Here is a 22,071-nt window from a genome sequence, read left to right as displayed (position 1 = left end):
GTGAACGCCTGAAATGTCAAAATCACGCAGTGGTACCAACATTACGAAAAAGTGTGCCATGGCATGACAGCCGCATTTTTTCTAATGTTGGTGCTCTTGCGCGATTTTGACATTTCGGATTTGAGTTAAAAGGCTAATTTGGATTGAAATTGGAACATGTGGTGTGTATTGGGCCCAAGAAACAAAAAAATCCCAAAACATCCTGTTTCTTTTCGGAGTTAACTCCTAGCGCTTTGCGATGTTATACTTAGTTATTCTCCGGATCAAAAACTTTAACAAAAATTGAGCATAGGAATATTGTATAGGGTTTTGAGTAACTTTCTCTAAGAAAAGGTTACAAGTGAAAATTCCACATATTTTTTTCGCGTGTTCATGAGGTCATTTTTAGTAACTTTTGCTCTACGAAAAATGTCACTTTTCTTCAGGGATGCACCTTGGGTCCAAGGGGCCCTTGGCGAAGCATCAATTTTGCGCCCTCCTTAATGTTTCCCGTAGTAAACAGGTTGATAAAAAAATCCTAAGTCAGTTTTCTTGTTGCAGTATTTTCAAATCGATGATTTAATTTCTAGTTTCTATTTTCTACTTTTTGATATGAAATTCAAAATACAATTTAAAAATCAAACATTGAATCTGTTTTTTTAAATTAATTTTATAATCAAAACAAAATTAATGCTTTTTTATTTAATTATTTATTTGTGAAATCAAATTGATTTAAAATTGAAAGATTTTAAACAAAACTAAGAAAAAATATTTTTCAAACCACCTATAAAAATATTTTTGTTTATAAATTTTATTATTTCTATATTTCTTAATAACTAAAACCAAATTTGCTTCGAGATATGTCCAGAGCATTAATATGGTAAATGAGCAATTCTCTGAGATTTCGATCATTCGATTTTTTTTTTGTATTTTTTAATCCGGCTGAAACTTTTTTGGTGCCTTTGGTATGCCCAAAGAAGCCATTTTGCATAAATAGTTTGTCCATATAATTTTCCATACAAATTTGGCAGCTGTCCATACAAAAATAATTTATGAAAATTCGAAAATCTTTATCTTTGGAAGGAATTTTTTGATCGAATTTTGGAAATTTCTGAAGAGTTAGCATTTGATGTCCCCTAAAACATATCAGAAAAAAATAATGTTTTTTGCAAGTCATGTTTTAATGACAAAAAGTGAAGTAGAAAATCACTAAATTTTTTTTACCAACTACCATATTTTTTCAGTGTCGAACTTATCCATACCTACAACTTTGCCGAAGACACCAAATCGATTAAAAAATTCCTTCCAAAGATACAGATTTTCGAATTTTCATAAATCATTTTTGTATGGACAGCTGACAAATTTGTATGGAAAATTATATGAGCGAACTAATGATGCAACATGGCTTTTGGGCATACCGAAGGCACCAATAAAGTTTCAGCCGGATTAAAAATACAAAAATAAAATTAAAGAAAAAGACCGATTCCGTAGAGAATTGCTCAAATGTGTTAATTTTGGCAAAATAACGCTGTAATATCCCACAACCTGAAATCCATGTAAAAACTAAAAAAAATATATAGACATTTTGTAACTTTTCTCCATACCAGCACGTCCCTGATTTTTTTTTGTACATAAAAAAGATAAAAACAAAATTCATATAAATGTTTCAATAAATGTTTTGTTAAAAATGTTAAAAATTTTTATCATAGAGCAATTCCAGCTCAAATCAGGAATTTTTCTGGTACTTTTGTACCCGACCCTCTCCGATTTCAATGAAACTTTGTAGACATGTTATCCTAGGCCTATATAAGCCATTTTTGTGTATATGGAGCCAATAGTACTCGAAAATAACATTTAAGAAGGGCGTAAGGTATTTAAATATTTTTGTATTTTGTAATTTAAAAATTACTGTATATCGAAGCCGTTACGTCGTATCAAAAAGTGGTCAAAGACAAACTGGTAGGAAATTGGACGGGCTTTCTGAAAAAAATACACTGAAACAAAAATACACGCCACATCTATGAGATTTTTTGATTTTTAAGTCTAAAACTTAAATTTAAAGGTGATGTCACGATTTTTTTTCGTTCAAAATTTTTGAGGAAATAGCCTAAAAAGTTAACAAAAGACTGACGAAAAATGCAGGATGGTATGTCTCTCCTAAAAAAATACAAAAATCATTTACTAAAACTGTTTTTTTGAAAAGTGGTCTAAACGTCAAAATTTTTGAAAATCGGTAGTGGGAATCGATTCTCCAGACAATTTTACATAAAAGTCTCCATATTGACCATTGTCCTAAGTCCAATCCTTGGGAAGATACAGCGGTTTTAAAAATAAAAATGTTGAAAAAACGGGTTTTTTTGTGGTTTTTGACAATTTCTATATGACAGACTTGGTTTTTCAGTCTCGAAAATATTTTTAACGGAAAGCTCGTCCAATTTCCCATAAGATTGCCTTTGACAGCTTTTTGATTTATGGGAGCGTTCTTTTATTACGTAACGCGAAAAATCGGACTTTTAGACCCCCTCCCCCCCCCCTCGTAACAAAATTTCCATACAAATTTTAAAAATTTTGTATGGAGCGTAACACGGCCTCCGACCCCCTCCCCTACTGCGTTACGTAATAAAAGAACGCTCCCTATATCGTTTTTATATTTACGTAAGCAAATTTACTATCCTGGTTTCTACCACACTGAGAAAAATATTCTATTTTCAGTTATTAGCAATGTAATAAAGCTTATATCTGTAAGCCCATACATCCAATTGAAAAGCTGTCACAGGCAATCTTATGGGAAATTGGACGAGCTTTCCGGTAAAAATATTTTCGAGACTGAAAAACCAAGTCTGTCATATAGAAATTGTCAAAAACCACAAAAAAAACGTTTTTTCAACATTTGTATTTTTAAAATCGCTGTATCTTCCCAAGGATTGGACTTAGGACAATGGTCAATATGGAGACTTTTATTTAAAATTGTCTGGAGAATCGATTCCCACTACCAGTTTTCAAAAATTTTGACGTTTAGACCACTTTTCAAAAAAACAGTTTTAGTAAATGATTTTTGTATTTTTTTAGGAGAGACATACCATCCTGCATTTTTCGTCAGTCTTTTGTTAACTTTTTAGGCTATTTCCTCAAAAATTTTGAACGAAAAAAAATCGTGACATCACCTTTAAATTTAAGTTTTAGACTTAAAAATCAAAAAATCCCATAGATATGGCGTGTATTTTTGTTTCAGTGTATTTTTTTCAGAAAGCCCGTCCAATTTCCTACAAGTTTGTCTTTGACCACTTTTTGATACGACGTAACGGCTTCGAGATACAGTAATTTTTAAATTACAAAATACAAAAATATTTAAATACCCTACGCCCTTCTTAAATGTGATTTTCGAGTACTATTGGCTCCATATACACAAAAATGGCTTATATAGGCCTAGGATAACATGTCTACAAAGTTTCATTGGAATCGGAGAGGGTCGTGTACAAAAGTACCAGAAAAATTCCTGATTTGAGCTGGAATTGCTCCATATAATTGATTATTTTTTTAATTTATGACATTAATATAATTTTCATGAACGGTCTACACAAATAATTTTCGAAAACCGCCGTAGGCCAGATAAAATGCCTTCGCTGCCGGAAGTTAGGTAGCCCTGGCTAAGCATTTGCGGAAAATTTAAAATTTTCTAAATTTAGATAATATTTAATGAATGAAAGGGCCATCTTGAATAAAAAAAATCGTGTTGTTCGGGTGACATTTTAAAAACTATCTTTTTTATTTTTTATATTTAAGTGGCTGTATCGCAAGAACGAAAAGACAAACCTACAATGTTTTTTTAGACGATTTTATAAAAAAATTGTACCTAAATAAAAACTAAAAAAAAAAAAAATAAAAGAAATGGACACTTATGAAGAAAAATTTTTCATTTTAAAATCTTTATCAAAATTTCTAAAAACTGCTTTTCGATTCTACTTTCAAAAATGCAGTTGAAAATGTTTAAAATTTGTGTGAAAATTGTATAAGTCACGGCCAAACATACGTTTTTTTGGAAAAATTTAAATGCAAATTTTGGTAATTCAAAAGTTAATTATAAAAATGTTTATTTTTTGTTAGAGTTAAAAATCATATATAGCATGCCTGCGATCGATTAATAGTAGTTTATGCAACAAGTTGCAAAAAGAGGATTTTTTCAGCACGAGTCGTAAATTTATCCAACGAGGTTCACCGAGTTGGATAAATACGACGAGTGCTGAAAAAATCAAGTTTTGCAACGAGTTCCATACAACATTTTTTGCAATTTCGAAAAACACCCATTGAGTGAAATTTAAAGTCGAATTTTCATGTATTTTGTCAATAAATCGTTGAAATCAAAAAATTTTTGAAAAGTGTTACTTTTCGAAACAAGTGCTGAAAAGTTCAACTTTTCAGCATCCATTTCAGTGCTGAAAAGTAGAACTTTTCAGCATTTATTTAGAAAAGTGTTGCTATTCAATTCTGTTATTTTTGGTACAGAAAAGTAGGCTATTTCGTCGTTCAAGAATGACAGGAAAAGTAAGTAGTTTCACGACGGAATTGCAAAAAAAATATTTTGATTTTTAGTGAATTTCCGTTGTACATTACTGCAAAATATTTTTAAAACTAATGATTGCAAAACAGCTGGGCAGGTAATGCATTTCCGAAAACACCAAATCAATCGAATAGTTCATTCGCAAGATAAAAAATTTCGACTATTGACCACTTGAAAACGTTGCAAATGTCATTTAAGTAATATTATATGTATTATGAAGGTTTATCAAATTTTACATCAATGATGGGAATAAGACTGTGGACATATTTTTTATGTAATACACATAAATTCAATGTTAATGTTGCCATTTTTTCTAAATAGGGTACCTAACAAATTATAGTAAATCATTTTTTGTAATAAAAATCAGAGTTGTCTTGAAAATAGGAGTGCAATAAACTCAACATTAAAATACATTTCCCTGTGTTTATAAGACACATTCTCCGGGCTAGTATACCAGTAGGAAAATTTTAAAACTTGATTTAATGGCGAAAGATATGTTGGAATCCTGAAACATATCCGGTAGTCAGGATACATTTTTCCAAAGCATATCATGTCCAGAAAATAGAATAGAAAATAGAATAGAAATTTTTTTACAAACTCAGCTCGTTTTGGGCAGCTCCGATTCTTGGTCGAATGGTCGCCACCGCAATTGAAGCATTTTGGCTTCGATGTTCTCGTTGATTGTGTTGCAAGCTTTAGTTTTGTGCTCACCTCCACAGGTTGCACAACGACTCTTGATGAAACAGTTCCACCAGTTTTGATAAGTAGTTAAAAAGTTATGTATACAAATGTGTTGGATAGCTAATTGAAAGACCATTCCAATGAGTCCAAACGTCCAAAGCATTGAGGATCTGGCAACCCTGTCTCAAGTTATGACCACTTGAGTGATATTTATGTACCTTATTTAACCCGGATCTCACTTCGGATCCAGGGCAGCGAATGACCAAAAAGGTTAAAGCTGACAGAACATTTCTGGAGTTTTTTTTAATGTCCAATAAACCAAATTTCCAGTTTTTGCTTTTTGGGTGTTTTTTAATACCACTGACTCAAGGCGGTTTAAAAAACACTCAAAAAGCAACAACTGGAAATTTGATTTATTGGACATTTAAAAAAAAACTCCAGATTTGTTGGTCAGTGTTATTGAACCTGATCTTAGGAGCCTTCTAGTGTATATACAAAAAAAAAGTTGGTCATATGTATGTACTTAATTTCATTTGAGTAGAATAAGTTTATTGATAAAATTACATTTTCATCTTCTTCTCCGGCGGTGGTTTCATATCGCTTCCGCCCTCCTCCTTAATACCTTGCATGAGCAAACTTCCGCCCATATCGTTCGATCCGTGCTCGCCGGGTTCCTGCTTGATGCTGGCCACCTCCGATCCATGGTCGCCACCATCACCACCGCCTCCTCCGCTGTTGTTGTTGGCAGCCGACGAACCGTTCTGATTCTGCTGCTGCTGCTGCCCGGATCCATGCTGGTAGGCCTGCGGAATCGGCAGGGGAAACTTGCGCAGCAAATCGCCCAGCAACATGTCCACCCGTTGCCGCTGGAACAGCGAACTCGGTTCCTCCTTGGCGGCCACCTCCTTGCTCTTGTCGGTTTTGTTGTTTTCGGCGACTTTGGAGGGGGAATTAACTTTTGAATGTTGAAATAGTTAAGAAGTTTGACTCGCTTACTCGCTTTGTTGGAGGAAAAGTCCCACGAATAACCCTTGCTGGGGTGATACCTTGCGAACGAGCTGGACTCTTCGAAGGCACTCTGCAGATGGTGCACGGTGGACAGCATCCGCGAGTTGAACACGCTGGCCAGATCTGGCGCCTGATAGACGGTTCCCGCGATGATGTAGTAGTCCGCCAGCGGAGTCGCTTCCGTCGGCGTGTGCCGGTGCTGCTTGCGGATTACGTACAGAATCGGATCTTGAACGTGCAGCAGGATGTACTCGACGCCGGTCATGTTGCTGTAACAAGGGACATAAGGTGAAAACTGCAGTCGCCAGCAGATCTTAAGTCTTACTTGAGCAAATCTAGCGTTTGGCGCTGCATCCGGACGATTTCGTTGTTGCAGGTGCGGTCGTAAAACGGGTTCGATTTTTCCGAAAAGTACTCCATCACGTTGGCCGGGTTCAGAATCGGGATCCAGTTGGAGTCGTGCCAGGAGATCCACAGCGGGTTGTCCTGCGGCATTGGGCCCAATCTTCCTGGCATCATCGGCGGCGGCAGTAGCTGCAGCGTCTACGGGTTTTTGACCAGGCAGCACAGAAATTCACAAAAAAATCAACTCCTGCCCACAAACGAACGAGCTCCTAAAGTTTGTTGATGTCAACAAAATTGTGAACACGATTATTGGAAAAAGACTCGAAATGCTTTAAATTAGGAACAATGAGTGTGTAGCCAAAGTAGTGGAACATTAAATGAGTCAGTCCAGATGAAAGTGTATCATCGTTCAAATAAAATGTGAAATGTGACCACCTATAATGTTTACATCTATTTGTTCAAGAAGGTCCTGCTGAACATCCCTGAATTTTCTGCCGCAACGATGTCCTCACGCCACTTCGACAATCCGTTTGAGGATTACGATGCTTCAAAGCACGGTGGAGCCGACGAAACAACCCTGCTCGATAAACCGCTCATCCTGAAGCTGGTCAAGGACTACGTCGAAAGGATACTCGCCGGTAGTGGCAGAAGTGACTACAAGCTGCGCGCGGATCTGTACGTCGGAGAAGCCGGTGAGTTTAACTCAGGTGAAGCCTTAAAAAATTTCCTTATAATTTCAAAATTCCTACCAGGAATCGCCTACATGTTCTGGAAGCTGAGCCGCTCAACGGAGTTGAAGGACCTGTTTCCATATCTGGGTCACGCGCGCCACTTCATTCAACGCGCCAAGGAAATCGCCGCCGCTTCCAGCAAGAGCAGCAGAACTTCCCGGGTGGCATTCCTGTGCGGGAACGCGGGAGTTGCCGCCGTTTCTGCGGTCATCGCACACGACCTGGGCGAGCAGGACGAAGCGCAGCGAGAGCTGCACGGGTTCTGCGAGGGTCACTCGGTAGCCGTGTCCGGTGGTTACGACGCGGACGAGATTTTGGTTGGCCGCGCTGGCTACTTGAGTGGGGCGTTCTGGTTGAACCAGGTTCTGCCGGAGAAGCCGATCAAGCGAGCGGAGATTGAGGCTATTTGTGTGGTTTTGTTGAAACGTGGCCGAGAGTACGCCAAGGCTAAGCGGTTTGCCGTTCCGCTGATGTACGAGTACCACGAGAGTGACTATTTGGGTGCCGCTCACGGGTTGTGTTCGATTCTTCACATGCTGCTGGAGTCGCCGTGGTTCGGTGAAGGATCGGGCGCTTCTGAAACGAAGCTGGCCGACATTCGCGGATCCGTTGAGGCGTTCCTCGAGATTCAGGACGAGAATGGCAATTTCCCTACGCGACTGGTTGGTTCCGACAAAAAGTTGATCCACTGGTGCCACGGATGTTCCGGAGCGATCTACTTGCTGGCCAAGGCTTATCTGGTGTTTAAGGAGGAGAAGTACCTCGCCGGTTGTCGCAAGTGTGCCGATTCGATCTGGCGCCACGGTTTGCTGTACAAGGGCCCGGGTATTTGCCACGGAGTTGCCGGCAACGGATATGCCTTCCTGCTGATGTATCGATTGACCGGGGAGAAGCGTTACCTGTACCGTGCGGGGAAGTTTGCGGAATTTTTAAGTGCCGAATGTTTTGTCGCAAACGCTCGCACGCCGGATCGTCCCTTCAGTTTGTACGAAGGACTCGCTGGAACGGTTTGCTATCTCGCGGACTTGCTGGAACCCAGTCAAGCTTCGTTCCCATTTATGGACGTGTTTGGTGTGAAATACGCCGGCGATGAGTAAAAATAGAATACTTTATCTCTCGCTCCAAAATTGCATCTCTCGTACGTAGTCAATTAAAATGTTTCGAAATATCCGGCTGGTCGGTACACCTGTTGTTGGCGCATGTGCCCTAGCCCGGCTTCAATTATGCTGTAGCTGTTTGGTAAACAAATCTTACTAGTGTTCGTTCGAAGAACGCCGTTTGGCGCCACACCCACAATCACACGCTGCATGTGCAGGTAGAGAGCACCAGCAAAATCGATCCACGCTGGTGCATGCACTCTCCTTTAATTGCTCACAGCGGAACGAAAGCAAAAGTAGTGCACTATCAGCGTTGCATCGGTAAACAACTAGCCGATCGATTCGCAGTGAATCAAGTGGCGAACAAAAGCAAATCTTACATAAGTGGGCACCGAGCACTAATTAGTACGGGCTGAGGTGAGCTGAGCATCGTCGCTGGATAATTGATACGACCTCCTCGGATGAATTATATTACGTGCACGCGGTCGGCCTGCTGCAGGCATTTCAGCGGCACGGCAGCGGTGTCCCAGACCGCAGCCCGGGTCGTCATCGCCGGTGCCGGCCTGTTGGGCAACTCGGTGGCTTACCATCTGACGCAGAATGGCTGGAACAACGTGATTGTGCTGGACCAACGCACCATCGGCAGCGGGACGTCGGATTTTGGCAGTGGAACCATCGGACTGTTCAAACCCAGCCCCGAGCGGAACATAATCCTGGAAAGCGTCAAATTGTACGAACGACTGCAACGAGCTGGCCACAACGTGGGCCTTAAGCGCTGTGGCAGCCTGAACCTAGCCCAAACGCACGACCGCGTTGTCGCGCTCAAGCGAAGAATCGCGTACAACATGCCCGCCGGGCTGTACTGCGAGCTGATTGACGCGGAGACGGTCCGAAACTTGCATCCGCTGCTAAACGTTGACGACATCCAGGGAGCGGTCTACGTGCCGAAAGATTGCATCGCCGATCCGGCCCTAGTGCTAGAAGTTCTAGCCAAACTCTCCAAACAGGCGGGCGTCAAGTACTTTGAAAATTGTCGCGTCGAGTTCGTCAACACCAAAGGCGGACGCGTCGAAAGCCTCGAAACGGACATCGGCACTATCAAGTGTGAATACTTCATCAACTGCACCGGCATGTGGTCCCGCGAGCTTGGCCTACGCTGCAAACGACCCGTGCGCATCCCAGCCTACCCGGCGCAACATTTCTTCGCCGTCACAGCAGGTCTCAACCTCCCCGAGGCGAAACTACTGCCCTGTGTCCGAGACTACGACTCGAACATGTACGCGAGACAACTCGGCAGCGAGATGATGGTCGGTTGGTTCGAGAAAGCGGCCAAACCCGCCTTCGAAAACATCAAAGATATCCCGAAAAACTGGAAGGAACACATCGAGGACAGCGCGCCCAACCATTGGGAACCACTGTGGGACAAGGCGGTGGACCGGATTCCACTGCTCACAGATTCCGGCGCACCAACAATCACCAACAGTCCGGATAACTTCACCCCGGACGGGCGCTGGATCTTCGGCGAAACTGCCGAGGTGAAAAATTACTACGTGGCATGCGGCATGAACGGAAACCCGCTGCAAGGTTCCGGCGGAGTCGGCAAAGCACTGGCCGAGTGGATCGTGAACGGAACGCCGACCATCGAGATGCTGCCGTTCAACATTCAGCGCTTCCTGGATCTGCACAACAACCGGCAGTATCTGCAGCACCGCATTCGCGAAGTCGTCGGCCGGCAGTACGCGATTCTCTATCCGAACCAGAGCGAGTACAAATTTGCCCGCCAGTTGCGATGCTCGCCGCTGTACAGCGAGCTGGAAACGCGCGGGGCCGTGTTCGGAACGAAGATGGCCTACGAGCGGGCGCTGTACTTTGATTCGGATTATGAGCGTAAGTAAAGCTGTGCATATGCGGTGTCCTTCTTCCCCGCGAGTCTCATAGGTTGTAGAACCGAGTTCTCATCGATGATGAAGGTCAGTTCATCGCAATCCATTAAATCGAAATGGCATTCGATTTGCAATATATTCAGCAATTTTATATTTTTTAACGTTGCCAAAATATTTGTTTGCTATCAGCACAACCAATCAAACGCTTCAACGATCTAGTGGTGTTTCCCTTATCAACAGCATTCATGAATGCGCCGAAAAGATAAAACACCAAGGTCACTGAAACACGAATGTGTGCAAATAGGCAACAGTCGTAGACCATCAACGGCGCCCGCCATGTCAGTTTGTAGATCTCGAGGGGATGGGACGGGAATGTTAGTTAGCACAGGCTGCTACCAAGGGTGGGTTCTACACGATATGCACACCCCCGCGTGAAAAAATTCAACTAAATTGAAACCACAAAAATATACCATCGAAAAATTGCTTCCCTAAGTGCATCTCCAGCGCGGGTAGCAAACATCGAAGCAAATCAAATTTGCTCTCAGTTCTTCGGGATTTCACTTTGCTGTCCGCTATTCTGCTTGTTTGCTACTGTGGCAAATGGAATGATGCACGGAAAACTGAATCATGCACGGAATTTTTTTTTATTATTTTTTTATGTATAAAAAAATAAAAATATTAAAAAAAATCAAAAATATATACAGGGTGGCCACTCAAGTCGGGAATTCGCCAAAATCCGCAAAAATCGGGAAAAAGTCGGGAATTTATGATTTTTTGTCAAAAAGTCGGGAATTATAAGGGACCATCCATAAACCACGTGGACACTTGAGGGGGGGGAGTATGGCGATTGTCCACGATCCATACACAAAAGTTTTTTTTTTGTATGGACAATTGTCCAAGAGGGGGTAACAGATTCCCAAAAAATTGTCCACGTGGTTTATGGATGGTCCCTAAGCATGCTTGATTGAAAATTATTTTTTAACTCTTGAATAATTTTGTAATATTTTGTACAATTCTCAAATTGAATTCACTCAATTCTGCTTTAATAACTTACTTTAAATTTAAGGTTCTTTTCACTACTTCAATATATTTGAGTATGGAAAAGCTGTTTAAGACATTCAAAATCCGAATTAATATTGGAGTCTTTGACGCAGATCTTCATAATATTTTTCATGAATCATATGATCTCTATAAATTTTTGTTTATCATACAAGAGGTAAAGTTAATGAAAAACTAATATAAAAATAGAGCCTAATGGCCAGCTTAGAATTATGATTCTATTTCATTTTGTCACATAGATTGAATATTTGAAAACAGATTCCAACTTGAGTTTGGCAATGGTTTTTTGGTAAATATTTTTAATTGTTTAACTAAATTCATTAAGTAATTTAAATATGTTTTTTTATGTTGCCGTTACACTTTTTTTGTGAGTATGGTTAAATTAGCTGGGTAATTCTCTACCAACTCACACGAAATCGGGAAAAGTTGCCCCGACCCCTCTTCGATTTGCGTGAAACTTTGTCCTAAGGGGTAACTTTTGTCCCTGATCACGAATCCGAGGTCCGTTTTTTGATATCTCGTGACGGAGGGCGGTACGACCCCTTCCATTTTGAACATGCGAAAAAGAGGTGTTTTTCAAAATTTGCAGCCTGAAACGGTGATGAGATAGAAATCTGGTGTCAAAGGGACTTTTATGTAAAATTAGACGCCCGATTTGATGGCGTACTCAGAATTCCGAAAAAACGTATTTTTCATCGAAAAAAACACTAAAAAAGTTTTAAAAATTCTCCCATTTTCCGTTACTCGACTGTAAAAAATTTTGGAACATGTCATTTTATTGGAAATTTAATGTACTTTTCGAATCTACATTGTCCCAGAAGGGTCATTTTTCATTTAGAACAAAATTTTCATTTTAAAATTTCGTGTTTTTCTAACTTTGCAGGGTTATTTTTTAGAGTGTAACAATGTTCTACAAAGTTGTAGAGCAGACAATTACAAAAATTTTGATATATAGACATAAGGGGTTTGCTTATAAACATCACAAGTTATCGCGATTTTACGAAAAAAAGTTTTGAAAAAGTTACTTTTTGCGTTTCTCTTTGTTTCGTCGTCCGTGTCTGTCGCGAGTGACCATGAACGGCCATGATCGATGACGACCAACTTTTTCAAAACTTTTTTTCGTAAAATCGCGATAACTCGTGATGTTTATAAGCAAACCCCTTATGTCTATATATCAAAATTTTTGTAATTGTCTGCTCTACAACTTTGTAGAACATTGTTACACTCTAAAAATAACCCTGAAAAAACAAAAAAATTTTAAATGAAAAAATGACCCTTCTGGGACAATGTAGATTCGAAAAGTACATTAAATTTCCCATAAAATGACATGTTCCAAAATTTTTACAGTCGAGTAACGGAAAATGGGAGAATTTTAAAACTTTTTAGTGTTTTTTCGATGAAAATACGTTTTCGGAATTCTGAGTACGCCATCAAATCGGGCGTCTAATTTTACATAAAAGTCCCTTTGACACCAGATTTCTATCTCATCACCGTTTCAGGCTGCAAATTTTGAAAAACACTCTTTTTCGCATGTTCAAAAATGGAAGGTCGTACCGCCCCTCCGTCACGAGATATCAAAAAATGGACCTCGGATTCGTGATCAGGGACAAAAGTTACCCCTTAGGACAAAGTTTCACGCAAATCGAAGAGGGGTCGGGGCAACTGCTGTGTGAGTTGGCGGAGAATTACCCAGCTTGATTTTCAGTTTTCGGAAAACTTAAATATCGAATAAAATCCAAAATATAAAAACTTTTTTACGTTTTGAAAACATAAAGAAAATTTTGAAATTGCAAAAAAATAATCCAAGAAATTTCGAGTTATTGCAAAACTGTTTAAAAATTGTCTCTTCAAACATTTTGCTTAAAAAAGTGGTAAAACATAAAATCATATCTAACTGAATGTTCACTGAAAAAATATACAGTTAAATACTGACCACTAGATAAACATTGATTTAAAAAAAACAATATCAAAAATTACAAAATTAAAAAGGGAATCAGGCAAATTTTTTAAAGAATTTCTTGACATTTTTCTAAATCCTTTGAATGAATAATTTCAGCAATTATGTTTTAATCATTCTTTGATTTAAAATGATGATGAAGTTTAAAAAAACTAGGAACGAAATTTTAAGTTCAGTTATCTTTAACTTTTTGTCATTTCCAGTTGAAACGAAGTATCAAAAACTATACTTTTGCCAATTTAAAAAATAACATGAATGTTATAAGTATTGTTGAACTTTCGATATTTTTTTCAAAGACTAATTGTTTGTGTTTCTACTCTGAATCATAAAAATGAAGTTCCATTTGTGAAGTTTTTTCAATTGTTCTGTATTTACAAAAATGCCTATATTTGGATTATTTTCAAAATAATTTATTTATTTTTTCGGTAATAAATATTGATTTTTCTTATAGAAAGTTTTTTGTTTGAAATCATTCTTTAGATAAGAAATGCGTATTATTTGAGCATTCTGGAAAAGTCTGGAAAAAGTCGGGAATTTTAAAATGGGATTTGAGTGGTCACCCTGTATATATAAAAAAAATTTAAAAAAAAATAAAAAAATTAAAAATGTGAAAAAAAAATCAAAAGATTTAAGAAAATTTTAAAAAAAATTAAAATTAAAAAAAAATCTAACAAAAAAAATTTAAAAAAAAATAAAAAAATACAAGAAAATTTTAAAAAATTAAGAAGGCTAAAAAAATAAATAAAAAAAAATAAAATGTAATAAAAATTAAAAAATTTAAACAAAAAAAATCAAAAATTTAAAAAAAATTAAAAACATTCAAAAAAACAAAAAAAAAATAAAAACAAAGCAATTTAAAAATTCAAAAAAAAATTAAAAATTAAGCAAAATTTTAAAAAAATTAAAAAATATTTAAAAAAAATTGGAAAAAATATAAAAGATTAAAAAAATTGAAAAAAATGAAAAAAATGCTATTTTAACTAACAAAATAACAAAAATTAAGCTATTTAAACGCGTTTCTAAATTTTTGTATATTTGTATTTTTTAATTTAAAAATTTTCGAATTTTTAACCTTTTTAAAAAAAATTAAGCTATTTAAACGTTTTTTAGAATTTTCGATTTTTTTAATTTAAGAATTTTTTGAATTCCTGAGTTTTTAAATTTTTGAATTATTGATTTTTTAAATTTTTAAAGTTTTGAATTTTAGATTTTTTGAATTTTTAAATTTTTAAGTTTTTGAATTTTGGAATCTTTAAATTTTTGAATTTATGAATTTCTGAATTTTTGTATCATACACAAGAGCAGACATACAAAAATCTCAGATACACGCATTCAAAACTTGGCTTGCCGGTACTTGTCGGGTATCAGAAAATGAGTACCCGACAGGTACCGACACATATTTTTCTTCTACAGATGAACTTGAGATCAAATTTGATACCTGCTTTGCTACGCGCGGTGGGAGACTCGGGGGCAAACTCGAGAGCAAATTTGGTGGGAATCGAATCGGGTAGCAAATAGTTTAACTTTCGACATTTTCAAAAAATGAAATTCTTCGAATTTTTCAATAGGATTAAAAAGTTTAATAAACTTTTAGCATTTCTAGGTATGAATCAACATATAATTATTGATTTTGAAGATAAACGAGAGCAAAAATGATTAAAACCCCTTATTTGCCCCCCGTGATGGGCTTGTTTCGGTGGCAAATTTGCTACCCTAGCGGTGGGGATGCCGAGTTTTTTCAAGGTGGCAAATTTGATCTCGGTATTCATGAGCCGGGTGCAAATTTGATTTGCATCCCAGCGCTGGAGATGCCCTTAGGGACGTGTACTTCAAGTACCTAGAATGCAAAACATTTGAACTAAACAAACCTAAACTATGTTAACATAATAGACAAATCCAGCGAAAGCTCAACGCTGCTTTTTGATGGTGAGAGATTTGACAGCTCCCATACTAAATGTCTCGATTTTCATACTTTTTGTTAATTTTCTTTTAAAATAAAATACTTAACATATGAAAACTATATATTTTTAATGCCCAAAATTCCTGCTGAATCGAATGGTGTACTTATCTCGATAGAACATTTTTCGAACAGTTTTTATTTTAATAATATTCTAGACACATTTTGTGCACCTAATCAATCAATACTTTTATCATAAATAATCATTTTATTGCTTAAAAATGGAGTTTTCCTGAGCTCCCATATTCAAATACATGGAAGCTGTCATTTCTAACACCATTGGTCACCTAGCGGCTATTTCAAACTGGATTTGTCTATAACATTACGTGTAATTACGGGTGTTCTATCCACTTTATTATAGAGAACGCCGTAGAGACCTTTCTTTTTAAACTGGTACGCTACCGTTCTACGCATAATTGTCCCATGTTCAAAAAAGTGCAACTGAGAAAAACGCGATTGAAATTTTTCGATCGATTTCTGTGTTTCTACGCATAATTGTCCCGTGGGTTCCTATTCGCCCTATGTGTCCCTAATCACCCCAGTTAGCAGTTTATCACCTTTATTTGTGATCCTCTTGCTATACAACAGGTAAACAAGGCATAATGCTTAGTAAAACTAAGAATTCCGTGTAAGAAAATACTTGGTGGGACCATTGTTTTGCTTTTGCATTGTTTTGCTAGAATTATGCGTAGAAGTTCAACGATGGGACAAACAGACTTGGTGTTGTTTTTGGTGAGTTTCCGAACAAAGTATCAGATTTTATGTGTTTTTCTTAAAGTACACATCAGACTAAACTTTTTTTCAATTCAATTCATTTTATTTACCGAAATAACAATTTTACATCTTGTGCGATTGGCTGGTTCATAGAGATATGGTGTTCCTTGCAACTATTTCTTTTTCATTTACCGCTTGGTAACAGAAGGTTCTTTAAATGCAAATAGTCAAAAACTAGGGAAAATTTGGCCAAAAAAACCTAGTGAGATCGTAACTTGGGGTTCCTTAAAACTAATATCACAGAAGAGTGGTGGGGTCGAGTTCTGCTCCATTACAGGGGAAGGATGGCTTCTATCAGTGGGTTGTCCGACATCTGGCAGCTGGTCCGGAACTTCTGGAACAGGCGATAGATAAACTGGTCGATCGTCTCCAGTTCGGCAAGCTGGTGGAGATCATCGGTGGGGTGCCACGGATTGAGGTTGTGGATCATCTTCAGCAATTTGTTCTGCATCCTTTGAAGCTTTTTGCGGTGGGTAGCTGCGCAAGTTTTCCACATTGGAGATCCGTACGTCAGGACTGCACGGAAAACGCACTTGTAGAGCAACAGCTTGTTGTGGAGTTGTAATCGAGAGCGTCGGTTCACCAGCGAGTAGAGAGCCTTCGTCAGGTTTTTGCACTTTTTGAGCGTCTGGTCGATGTGCTTGTCGTAGCGAAGCCCGGTGTCTAGGACAAAGCCTAGATACTTGGCCTCTTTGGACCAGTCCACCTCCAATCCACAGACTTTAACCTTGGAACTCGGGAGGTACTTGGGCGCTCTTCGGCGCGTAAAGTAGATGGCTTGCGTCTTGGAAGGGTTGATTTTAATCCTCCACTTTTTGAAACTCCTCCAGACGGTTCTGAGCAGCTTGAAGTTTGATTGTGACGATTTTCGGATCGTTGTCTGTTGCAAAGAAGCCAGTATCGTCAGCAAAGAACGCATACGACACTCCGTCAATCATCAGTACATCAGCAGTGAAGATGTTGTACAGCGTTGGGCTTAGAACCGAGCCTTGGGGCACGCCACAAGGTATTCCGTGGATGGCCGACATTGCACCGTTGACGTTCACTTGAAAACTTCTGCCCTTCAGGAAGGAGTGCAACATTTTGACAAGATACAGTGGGAAGTTGGCTACTACCAGCTTGTGGACAATAGCTTCCTGCCACACCGTGTCATAAGCTTTCTCTACGTCCAGCATCAGCATGCCCGTAGATTTCTTCGAAGCAAATCCATTCTTGACTGCTTGCGCGATCCTCACGAGCTGGTGGTTCGTCGAATGCGCTCGCCTGAATCCGAATTGCTCGTCGGGGACGATGCGGTTGTTGTCCAAGTGTCGGTTCATTCGTGCGAGTATTATCCGTTCCAGGACCTTACTGAGCGTACTCAGCAGGCTTATGGGACGATAGTTTCCGGGTTGCGTGATGTCCTTATTCGGCTTTGGTACAGCTACCACCAACGCGTGTTTCCACGCAGCAGGAAAGTAGGTCAGCTTCAGGCAGGCATTGTAGATTTTTGTGAGGTAGATTAGTCCTTTTCGTGGAAGGTGCTTCAGCGTTATGTTCCGCAGACCGTCTTGACCTGGTGCTTTCCTGTTTTTCAGCTTCCGGAAGATAGCTTTGATCTCACTTGGCTTTGTGTATGTGAACCAGTCGTCGTTGCTTTCGTTCGCCTCTGTCACCAGCGACATCGAACGCGCTACCTCATCGTGCACGGAAGGGTCTCCCGGCAGGGTGTTGTCGTGTGCCCTTGCGAAACATTCAGCAAGCACTCTGGCTTTCTCCGCAGGGGAGATGACCAGGCCATCATCAATACGAAAAGGAGGATTGTGTTTAACTTTGTTCCGTACGAGCTTGGAGATTTTCCAGAACTTTTTGTGGCCATTGGCGATATCGCGGACCGTATCGCCGAAATTTTTGTACTTCAGTTCGCTGCACTCTTTTTGGATCCGTTGGTTCAGCGTTTCGACGATCAGGCCCAGAACAGGATCTCGCGAACGGATGAACTGCCTTCGGCGGGTGTTCCGCAGTGTAATCAATAGCTTAATCCCATCCGGTAGGACCACTTTCTGCGGATTGTGCTCCACCCAGGGGACTGCAACGTCTTCAGCTTCTAGCACAGCAGTCGTGAATAGGCGAATAGAGGCGTCAATTTCGGCTGTTGACTGGATGCTGTTTAGCGCCTCAGCCGTTCCGTCCAGCTTTCCGCCAACTTCCCGCTGGAATCGGACCCAGTTTGCTCGGTCGTAGCAGCGAATTCGTTTTGCTTGTGACTCCACCTGGATGTTGCAGTCGATCTCAAATGTCACGGGCAAGTGATCTGACGAAAGCTCTTGGTGAGTTTTTGGAACTGACATGTTGACCCGATTATTGGACAGAACCAGATCGATGATCGATGGGCGTGCACGACCACGCGGGATGTACGTCGGCGTTGTGGGTGCATGGATGAAGAAGTCAGATGTGCGAAATAGGTTCATCAGAATGTTTCCAGTCTGGTTCGCCCGCGAGCAGTTCCACATCCTATGGCGTGAGTTGAGATCCCCCACGATGAAGTAAGCTTCACTTTGCCTCGTCAGGGACCCGATGTCTCGTTTGAAGTTGATTCGATCTGCTTTGCTGCGTCCTCCCGGGAAGTAAGCAGCAATTATGTTGATTGGAACGTCCATTGTTTGAACCCGAACGCCAACAGCTTCAATCACCTTCGTCCGTAGATCGTCCATCGGCTTGAAGTCAATTCCCCTTTTGACCAGAACAGCAACTCCGCCTCCTCTTTCGGCAATTTCCGATGATCGATCCAGTCGTACAACTGAGTAGCCATCGATGAAGAACGAAACGTTTTCCTGGAGCCACGTTTCAGTAATAACGGCAACATCAATTTTCTGCGACACAATCAACTCAGAGAGTTCAAGTGCCTTCTTCGGAACGGATCGTCCGTTCCAGTTCAAAACTTTTAGTTTGTTCAAGCTAGTGAACGTAAATGTACTTCACCATAAGCTCGTGTAGAGCGAAGAACTGTTCCTCTCTTGTCGTACACTTGCTGAGCCGAGCGTACATTTCCCTCGCCAAGCCCAAAAACTCGGTTACTGTAAACAAATCATCCTGAGAGCCCTCTTTTTGTTCAGCCGATCCGCGAGCTCCAGTGCTCGGACCAGCAGCGATGTTTGCGAAAGACAGTCCAGGTGCCACCACGTTCGAGGTGAACTTTCGTGGCGAAGGTGATACTTTCTCAGCCTGCGGGGGTGCTTTGCGAGGTTTTTTCTTCTCCTGGTGCTTGAGATAGTCTTTGCGAGCGGAGCAGTCCTTGAAGTTGGCCGTGTGGTTGAGTTTACAGTTGGCACATCTGATCTTCTGGCGGACGTCCTCCGGAGCCTTCTCTAGTTCGGCCTTCGTTGGGAGCTGGCATTCGTTTGATCCATGTGTGTCTCCACACTTAACACAGCGTGGCGCCATGTTGCAGTAACGGCTGCCATGGCCGAACCCTTGGCAGCGGAAACATTGCATCACTTCCGTTTTCCGGGTGTAGAATCGCCACCAGACCACAACGTTCATGATGCACTTCACTTCGCGCAGTTGAGTCAGCTTTACCGAACCCTTCGCAAAGTTGAGAAGGTAAAGCGCTCGATTTCCATCATCCGATTTGAAAAGCACTTTGACATCCCGCGGGAAGATGTCGTTCTTTTCCAGTTCCTCGATCAGATCATCGACTTCGAATAAGGGAAGACCCGAGAGGACAATTTTCACCATCGCGTCCTCCGGCCTAGCGTGGGTGAAAAACTCCGCATTGCTCTGCTTCAGTTCGGTGGTAATTTTCTGGTGGAGTTCCGCGCACTTTACCTTGATCTGGACAGCTTTCTCAAAATTGCGTAGGCTGTAGCTGCCTCCGCCACCTCCAAGACGTGAAATCAGCTTGTTGATTTCGATCGCCGACTTATTCCGCACCGTTATTGGGGGGCATCGGGTTTTAGCAGTTTTCGTGACGCGGATGTTAACAACTCCCGGGATGCTGTCACCACTGATGCTGCTGAACTCATCGTCTTCCATCGACTGGAGAGGATCAAACCCGTTGGAAAGTGGGATTGGCTGGGTGGACGCGCCGGCCCAGGTATTTTCGTTTTGCGTGGTGGTCAAATCCGAGTAAGACGCCCTTCGCCGGAGTGAATAGCCGTGACCAGCTGCTGCGAGTTTTTTCACTTCGGTGTCCAAAGTTGGGTTAGTTTTCAGCTTCGGACCGTAGTCCCGCCGATCGAACGTATGCTGAGTCGTCTTTTTCACACCCGGAACACCATCCGGTGGGGGCTTTGGTTTCTTTTTTCCCATATTCGGTAGGGAAACCGCGCGAGATTACGACCCGCGATTTACGATCGACGATTTTGAAAGTAAACAAGCCCGAGAGCGATTACTCAACGATGTTGACTGGTTGGTAGCTGTCAACGAACTGTCAGACTAAACTTAAAAATGGCATAAAGTCAAAATCGTCAAAAACTGACATGGGACAATTATGCGTAGAACGACAATTTAGGTGACGGCAGCAGACGAGGATCGTGCCTCCAAAAACTCGAGTCGAGGCAAGCTTCCGGTTTCAGCTTAAAGGCTAATAATTCTGTGATTTTTTTTCCAGGTGGTTCCCCCCTCCCAACGATGCCACCCGGCAGCTTCTACAAGCCAAAGTTCTTCAAGCACATGCAGAAGGAGTATTACGCGTGTGCCCACCACGTTGGCATCATCGATATCTCCTCCTTCTCGAAGATTGAAATAAAACCAGGCGTCCGGAGCGGCGACAGCAACCGGAACAGCGTGCTGGAATACCTGCAGAAGATGTGCGCCAACGATGTGGACATCGAGATCGGGCACATCGTCCACACGGGAATGCTGAACGAGCGGGGTGGCTACGAGAACGATTGCATGTTGATCCGACAGAGCCGGGATCATTACTTTATGATTTCGCCGTCGTCGCAGCAGACGCGGATTTATGACTGGATGTCGCGGAATCTGTTTGCGGACGCCAGTGTCAAGCTGAACGACGTAACGTCCATGTACACCGTCATCAACGTGGTTGGGCCGAAGGCGACGCAGTTGATGAGCGAGCTGTCCAACTCGAACTTAAAGCTGCAGCCGTTTATCTACAAGAAGCTGAACGTGGGATATGCCAGCGATGTGATGATCATGACCTTTACCCACACCGGGATGCCTGGTTATTGTTTGTACGTTCCGTCGGAGTACGCGCTGCACGTTTACAATCGGTTGATGACCATCGGGCGGGATTACGGCGCACGGGATGTGGGCACGCTGACGCAGCGGTATCTGCGAATCGACAAGTTTATCCCGTTCTGGGGCGACGAGCTGACGAGTCTGACGACGCCGTTCGAGGCCGGAGTGGTGTATTCGGTACGACTGGATGTGAGTACTGTGTGCGTGTTGTCTGTGTTTTGAGACCCGTCATTTACAGATTTCACAATTGAAGAAAAAAGCAAACTTTATCGGGCGGGCGGCCCTCGAGCAGCAGAAGCAGCAGGGGCTAACCAAGCGGCTGGTTCTGTTCCACCTGGAGGACATTGACGTCGACAAGGACGTGTGGCCATGGGGTGGTGAACCACTTTATCGCAACGGGGAATACTGCGGAACGGTGACCTCGGCGGGGTGAGTTTTTGAACCAGGATAGAAGCCAAGTTTAGACTGAACTTTGTTTTTTTCTTTAAGGTACGGATTCGCGTCGGAAAAGCTGGTCTGCCTGGGGTACATCAACCGGTCAACGCGGGACACGTCCAAGATCATAACCAACGAGTACATCATGGACAAGAGCGCCGTGTACCACATTGACATTGCCGGGCGGTTGTTCCGTCTCACGCAGCACATCCATCCGAAGGCGGCCCTCGGTCAGGCCCTGGCCGAGCGTGAGGCAAGCAAAACATATCGACCCACCGTGGTCAAGTTCAAGAAGCAATTCGAAACCTAAACGTCTCAACAGTCCATGACATTCTAGTAGATATAGTAACGCGATGTGATACCCTTTCTCAGCTAGTCAATAAATGTTTTATCTCACAGGAAGTTCGGATCTCGAAGCAAAGAAAA

At 41.3% G+C, this 22,071-nt stretch overlaps 3 protein-coding genes across 4 annotated transcripts; 2 read left to right on the top strand and 1 right to left on the bottom strand.

Annotated features, from left to right (window-relative positions):
• Positions 1–5,732: 5,732 nt before the first annotated feature.
• On the bottom strand, positions 5,733–6,880 carry LOC6037574 (mediator of RNA polymerase II transcription subunit 6). The gene is made up of 3 exons (XM_001847418.2): positions 6,552–6,880; positions 6,215–6,495; positions 5,733–6,155 (listed from the first exon to the last, which is right to left on the bottom strand). The coding sequence occupies exons 1-3, from the start codon at positions 6,743–6,745 to the stop codon at positions 5,779–5,781; spliced, it is 852 nt and encodes a 283-aa protein (XP_001847470.2). The 5' UTR covers positions 6,746–6,880; the 3' UTR covers positions 5,733–5,778.
• Positions 6,881–7,001: 121 nt separating this feature from the next.
• Positions 7,002–8,438, top strand: LOC6037576 (lanC-like protein 3 homolog). The gene is made up of 2 exons (XM_001847420.2): positions 7,002–7,263; positions 7,324–8,438. Exons 1-2 carry the CDS (start codon positions 7,074–7,076, stop codon positions 8,397–8,399), a joined length of 1,266 nt encoding a protein of 421 aa, XP_001847472.2. The 5' UTR covers positions 7,002–7,073; the 3' UTR covers positions 8,400–8,438.
• A 391-nt stretch (positions 8,439–8,829) lies between these two features.
• On the top strand, positions 8,830–22,047 carry LOC6037577 (pyruvate dehydrogenase phosphatase regulatory subunit, mitochondrial). Of its 2 annotated transcripts, none has more exons than XM_038260630.1 (4): positions 8,830–10,286; positions 20,621–21,387; positions 21,449–21,639; positions 21,700–22,047. In XM_038260630.1, the coding sequence occupies exons 1-4, from the start codon at positions 8,861–8,863 to the stop codon at positions 21,953–21,955; spliced, it is 2,640 nt and encodes an 879-aa protein (XP_038116558.1). In that variant the 5' UTR covers positions 8,830–8,860; the 3' UTR covers positions 21,956–22,047. The 2 variants fall into 2 exon arrangements, with proteins under 2 accessions (XP_038116558.1, XP_038116559.1); XM_038260631.1 differs by having other exon boundaries at positions 20,621–21,399; positions 21,464–21,639.
• Positions 22,048–22,071: the final 24 nt, after the last annotated feature.

This window comes from Culex quinquefasciatus, chromosome 3, assembly GCF_015732765.1.
Source record: "Culex quinquefasciatus strain JHB chromosome 3, VPISU_Cqui_1.0_pri_paternal, whole genome shotgun sequence".
Lineage (NCBI taxonomy): Eukaryota > Metazoa > Arthropoda > Insecta > Diptera > Culicidae > Culex > Culex quinquefasciatus.
The sequence above is the reverse complement of the archived record's forward strand: the minus strand, read 5'-3'. Positions and strand labels throughout refer to the sequence as shown.